Raw genomic sequence first — 6,867 nt, 5'->3', positions numbered from 1 at the left:
TGGAACTCACTTTGTAGACCAGGCTGGCCTCAAACTCAGAAATCTGCCTGCCTCTGCCTCCCAAGTGCTGGGATTAAAGGCATGCACCACCACTGCCCGACTCACGACCATCCTTAATGAGATCTGATTCCCTCTTCTGGTGTGTCTGAAGACACCTACAGTGTACTTACATGTAATAGATAGATAAATAAATCTTTAAAATACATTTTCTCACTGTCTTTACTTATTTACCATGTGCCCACACCACTGCACACATGGCGGTCAAAGGATACTTTGAAGAAATCCCTTTTTCTTGCATCACATGAGGCTAAGGGGGGCAGATTCAGGCCACAGGCTGACCCACATCTTTCCTTTCTTTTCTTTTCCTTTTTAAAGATATTTATTTTTGTATATCAGTGTTTTGTCTGCATTTATATCTGCATACCACCAAAGGATCCCATGGGATTACATGTTATAGACGGTTATAGACGGTTATAGACGGTTGTGAGCTACTATGTGGCTGTTGAGAACAGAACTCAGGACTTCTGTAAGAGCAGCCAGAGCTCTTAACCTTTGAGCCATCTGCCCAGGCTCCTTTCTTTCTCTAACCAAGGAATTTGCCTACTGATCCTTAGGCCCTGATGTCCATTGCTTTTTAGCTTTGTCAGCACGTGAGCACACTTACCTCTCTTAGTTTAAGGTGGAGGATCAAGCCTAGGACCCTGCTTCATGGGAGATGTGTTCTCTGCCCCTGCACCATGTTCCAGCCCTGGCTACACAGTTTCCTTTGGTTTTATGGTGGACATCCCAGTGTACCTTCAAATTACTTTTGATGAAAAATTATACTTGCCTGTGGGGGCAGTGGACTGTGCCACCAGACAGAAAACCTGGTAAGGCTGAGCTGATTCAGGAACCCTGGCAAATCTCATAGTTGAGAGTGATAGGCATTTAAATCTATGCCTGACCCCGTTTCTGTCCTGAAACATGTGACCATGACACCCCATTGTGAGTACTGTGACAATCAGTCATGTAGGGACAGCACCTTAAGTCCTTCTACATGCAAAGGAGGCATCCTTGACATCTCAGACCAAGCCAATAGAAAGCATTTGCCTTTAGATCCCAACCCACCTCAAAATGTTTATAAGGTCCTATCCATAAGGAGTAAAGTGCATGAACCATTTCACCAAAGATTAACACTCCAGGGAAGAGTTTTCTCTTCTGCCGCTTTCCTCTGGACAGCGACCTGCCCCAACCAGTTGGGTGCTTGAGCCCACCACAGCCACTTCCTGCTCCAAGGCCCCCGACCTTGGCTGCTATCCACCTGCCGACACCAATTCCAGGACAGTGGTGACTGTGGACGAGGCCCAGCAATCTGCCTTGCTCTGGATCCCCCTTGGAGAGCGGCATCTCTTTGGCCGCAGAGACCGGCATCTCTTTGGCCGAGGAGAGCGACATCTGTTTGGCCGCTCAGGCTGGGCCAGAGCTCCACAGAGACCGGAGGATAGTGCCCTACGTATGCAGCCTGGCACTTACCCACACGTGAAATAAGGATTGCTTGTGGTTTACCTACCATGTCTCCCATATGGTTCATGCCCACTTCGTAGGTATGCATTCCCATAGAGTATTCCAGATTGTGAATCATTATAAACTTCAGATTCTTTTCCCAGATGAGACGCCGTGCTTCTTCTTCATTCTGAAACAGAAGGAAAAGGAATGCAAGCGAATTTATTGATCTTAATACACGCCCCCCTCATGTGTGTATGTGTGAGCATTTGGGCACAGGTATCCACGCCCCCTTCATGTATGTACGTGTGAGTATGTGGGCACAGGTATCCACGCCCCCTTCATGTGTGTATGTGTGAGCATGTGAGCACAGGAATGCACAGAGGCTAGAAGAGTACATCAGACCCTGTGGAGCTAGAGAGTCAGATGAGCCGCCCAAAGTGGTTGTTGGGAACCAAGCCTGAGTCTTTGGAAGAGTGGTCGGTGCTCTTAACTGCTGAGCATCTCTAGTGCCCCAAATAGCACCCTTCTGACTGTGGATCTGTCTAAAAACATAGGCAAATGAATACATGCAAAACAACTGCTAAAATCACATTTTAATTCAAATTCTTGCTTTTAATTTTACTTATTAAATATATGATATACACAGTGAATTTCCTTCTCTTTCTTTCTTTCTTCTTTGTTGTAAATTTGATTCTCCAAATGTTAGAAGCTTGTGTTTGATGCATGCCCTTATAACCAATAAGCTCTAACCTTTCTAGACTTCTCTCTCTCTCTCTCTCTCTCTCTCTCTCTCTCTCTCTCTCTCTCTCTCTCCCTCCCTCCCTCCCTCCCTCCCTCTCTCCTTCTCTCCCTCCTTCTCTTTCCTTCTTTCTTTCAAAGACACAGTCTTGTTTTGTAGCTTTGGGTGTCCTAATAACTCACACTGTAGCTCAGGCTGGCTTCAAACTCCTAGCAATCTCCCTGCCTCAGCTCCTGCATACTCCTCACACCTAACTGTATAGATATCCATAAGATTCTTTCTCATTCCTGAAAAGCAACTCAGCTAACTATACATTTCTGCTTCTGGCTATTTGACATTGTTGTTGTTGTTTTAAATTTTCCTCTGATGCTCATTTGTCCTCTTCCAGGGCATCTATTTCTATGATGAAACACCATGACCAAAACAACCTGGGAAGGAAAGGGTTTATTTGGTTTGAGCTTTCAGAGCACTGTCCATCACTGAAGGGAGAGTCAGGACAGGAACTCAAACAGGGCAGGAACCTGGAGGCAGGAGCTGGGGCAGAGGCCGCGGAGGGGTGCTGCTTACTGGCTTGCACCTCGTGCCTTGTTCTTATAGAGCCCAGAACTTCAGTCCAGGGATGGCTCCACCCACAGTGCACTAGCCCCTCCACCCCAAACAATCACTAATTAAGAAAATGTGCTATGTGCTTGACTGCAGCCTAATCTTATGGAGGCATTTTCTCAGCTGAGGCTCCCATCTCTCCAATGACTGTAGCTGTGTCAACTTGACAGAAGACTAGCCAGGTCTGCACCATTACTGCAAATCAGAATTTTAACTACTACACTTCAGACTTTTATTTTGATTTTGAGACAGGATCTCATGTAGTTCGGGCTGCCCTTGAAACTACGCTCCTTCCACTTCCCCCACCTGAGTGCTGATATGGCAGACTGCACCTCGAAGGCCTGCTGCTGCTGCTGCTGCTGCTGCAACTCCTTGTCTTGCCCAGGTTGTCCAGGTTGCCTCAGACTTGCTGTGTAGCTCAAGCTGGCAACTGTCTGTACCCTCTTATGCTTCCTACTACGTGCTGGGATTATATGGCTATTTTACTAAGATCTGGTACCTCTGTTCTCACCTGTACTCACTAGCTTTTGTAAATTTTTTTTTTCTTAAAAGTCTTGCAGCTTCCTCATACGTGTCTGGATATGGGTTTTTACGTGTTTTTCTTTCAGCTTGATTGGATGTCGAGGGAAGTGTTCTACAACTGAAAATTCCCAGCAGCATCTCTTTTGGTGTGTTATTTATTCACCAGTCCATCTAACTTTCTTCTTCACATGCCCTGGGTCACTTGGACTCCCAAGGCTCCAGCTTTTGTTTGCATAGAGTCTTCTGCATTTTATTTCTGTATGATGACTTCTGCGAGGATGTCTCAGCGCTATTTTCAAGATTATTGATTTAGGGTTGGAGGGTGGCTCAGTACCCCTACTCTTGCAGAGGGCTCCTAGTACCCACACGGTAGCTCACAACTGTTTGTGACTCTAGTCCCTGGGGATCCAGTGTCTCTTCTGACCTTCACAGGCTCCTGCATTCGAATAATGCAACACATTCAGGCACACACACACACTTACAAACATTTTTTAAAAACCACTGTTAGCCGGGCGGTGGTGGCACACGCCTTTAATCCCAGCACTTGGGAGGCAAAGGCAGGGAATTTCTGAGTTCGAGGCCAGCCTGATCTACATAGTGAGTTTCAGGACAGCCAGGGCTATACAGAGAAACCCTGTCTCAAAAACAAACAAACAAACAAAACAAAAAAAGAAAAAGTAAATCTAAATAAACTGAAGAAAAGGAAAAATAAGTTAATTTAGAGATTAGTTATTAAAGATTCTTGTTAAAAGCTGTGTTCATGAGCTGGAGAGATGGCTCAGTCACTAAATGCTTGTTGCTGAAGCAAGAGAACCTAGCTTTATATTCACAGTACCCACACACATGCATAAAAAAATACTTGAAAAAATAAATTCTGGGCTGGAGAGATGGCTCAGAGGTTAAGAGCAGACTGTTCTTCCAGAGGTCCTGAGTTCAAATTCCAGCAACCACATGGTGGCTCACAACCATCTGTAATGGGATCCACTGCCATCTTCTGGTGTGTCTGAAGACAGCTAAAATGTACTCATATAAGTAAAAATAAATAAATCTTTAAAAAAGAAAATCCATGGAGGAAGTGAAGACTAAGGGCAACTGTCTGTGAGGAGACTGAGGGATCAGACCCCAGGCTTCCCAAGAGGAGACTGAGGGATCAGACCCCAGGCTTCCCAAGAGGAGACTGAGGGATCAGACCCCAGGCTTCCCAAGAGGAGACTGAGGGATCAGACTCTAGGCTTCCCAAGGGGAGACTGAGGGATCAGACCCCAGGCTTCCCAAGAGGAGACTGAGGGATCAGACTCCAGGCTTCCCAAGAGGAGACTGAGGGATCAGACCCCAGGCTTCCCAAGAGAAACTAAGGGATTAGACCCCAGGCTTCCCAAGGATGCAAAAATCCTTGGGTGCTCAAAATTCTTAAACGCTGTAAGCTGAATGTAATGGCTCACACTCAGGGGGTGAAGAAGGAGGATGTCTGAGAGTTCACAGTCATTCTGGACTTCACAGTGAGTATTACACCAGCTTAAGACACACATTGAGGGGTCTGGAGAGATGTCTTAGTGGTTAAGAGTGCTGACTGATCTTCCAGAGGAACCAGGTTCTATTCTCAGAACCCACAAGGCAACTCACAACCATTTGTAACTCCAGTTCTAGGGGATCCAATGCCCTCTTCTGGCCTCTCAGGGCACCACATGCACATTGTACAGAACCATACATGCTAAAAACACTCTTATGCATCTTAAATAAAAATAAAATAATTCACAAAAGATATACAGTGATGCCCTGTCTCCAAAAATCAACAAAATTCAAATATTTTTATATAATTTACCTACCTACATGCATACATACACATACATTTCAATTTATTTTTAGACTATTTATATAATATAATATGCTTGCTATATTGCGTTGTGTAGGAGATGTTAAGGGGAAAAAAAAAACCCAGTCCAATCTATGTGGCTGGAGAGAGAGAGAGAACTCAGAGGTTAAAAGCACATACTGCTCTCGCAGAGGACACATGTTCTGTGCCAGCACTGATGGTGCTGATGTAACTCTACACACCTCTAACACTGGCTCCAGGGGATTCTGTGCCCTCTCCTCCCCTTCTCAGATGCCTGCATTCACGTACAACCATAGATACACACAGATACACTCTGATGCAATTTTTTAACATCTACTTGTGTTTAGGTTTGATGTATTTGTTTCGTTTAATCTTTAGCATTTAGTGGTGTGTGCTTGTTTTGTGTGTGTGTGTGTGTGTGTGTGTGTGTGTGTGCGTGCGTGTGTATATGTACACATGTATGTATGCATATAGCACATGGGTAGAGGTCAGAGAACAACCCTGTGGAGTTGTTTCTCTCTTTCCACCATGAGATCTGGTTCCAGCGCACCCCACCAGGCATGGTGGCTAGTGTCTTCACCTGCTGACCCATATTGCCAGGCCCCCCTTTTTGAGACAGGATCTGACACTCCCCAGGTTTGCCTCACACTCACTAACGTACTACATAGCAAAGCATAATCTAGAACTCCTGATTCTTCTGTCCCTACCTCCTGAGTATTTAGGGTTACAGGTTTATGCTACTGTGCCCTGCTACAAAGAATATTTTCAATCCATCACTTGTTGAATTCATAGACACAGAACATGAGGTCTGCAGAGGCAGCCATATGCTAAACACTGTAAAACTGTGGCAAAAGAAATTCAGAGTGATGTAGTGCTTCTATCCAGGGATTGGAAGGATTAGATCATAGAAACAGCCAGACTGCTCAAAAACAATCTAGGACTCAGTGTGATTCCTGTCAACGCTCCAACAGAGTTCTTCATGAACACAGAGCAATCTGGAAAGTTTATGTGGAGCTACAATAACCTCCAACTTCCAATAAGTCTGGAGCAATATAAACAAAAGCGAAGGGTATCACACACCTCATCTCAAAAGGCACCACAGGCCCAAGACTGAACAACAGAGAACCCAGAAATAAACAGGCCTTTATGGCCAGTTGATTTTTCGCAAAGATGCCAAAACCACAGAAACGGAAAGCATAATCCCCTGGCTCCAACAGTGCGGGAGTTTTGACTCATATGCAGAAGTATAACTGGGTCCTTATCCGGTACAAGAGAATCACTCACTATTGACTGAAGAATTAAAAACAGGAGGTGACATGGCTCAGCGGGCAAAGGTATCTGCAGCCAAACATGATGACCTGGGCCCACATGGTGGAAGGCGAAAATTCCCCCAAGCTGCACCGTGTGTGTGTGTGTGTGTGTGTGTGTATGTGTGTGTGTGTGTGTATGAAAACACACAGAAAACAAACCAATAAAAATGTCAGCATAAGTCCAGTGTGGTGGTGGTGTATACCTTTAATCTCAGCACTTGGAAGGCAGGGCAGAGCGATCTCTGTCAATTCAAGGCCAATCTGGTATACACAGTGAGTTCCAGGACAGCCAGAGCTATGTAGAGATTCTGCCTCAAACACACACACACACACACACACACACACACACACACACACACACACACACACACACA

At 45.3% G+C, this 6,867-nt stretch overlaps 1 protein-coding gene across 1 annotated transcript in view; it reads right to left on the bottom strand.

Moving 5' to 3' along the window:
- Positions 1–6,867, bottom strand: part of Ctss (cathepsin S) — a 29,427-nt gene that overhangs the window by 16,650 nt on the left and 5,910 nt on the right. Inside the window, exon 3 of the mRNA XM_021196504.2 lies at positions 1,550–1,672. Within this exon, the coding sequence (XP_021052163.1) occupies positions 1,550–1,672 (123 nt within the window). The remainder of the gene's footprint in view (positions 1–1,549; positions 1,673–6,867) is intronic.

This window comes from Mus pahari, chromosome 4 (assembly GCF_900095145.1).
Source record: "Mus pahari chromosome 4, PAHARI_EIJ_v1.1, whole genome shotgun sequence".
In the NCBI taxonomy this organism is placed as follows: domain Eukaryota; kingdom Metazoa; phylum Chordata; class Mammalia; order Rodentia; family Muridae; genus Mus; species Mus pahari.
This window is presented reverse-complemented; position numbering and strand designations above follow the sequence as displayed.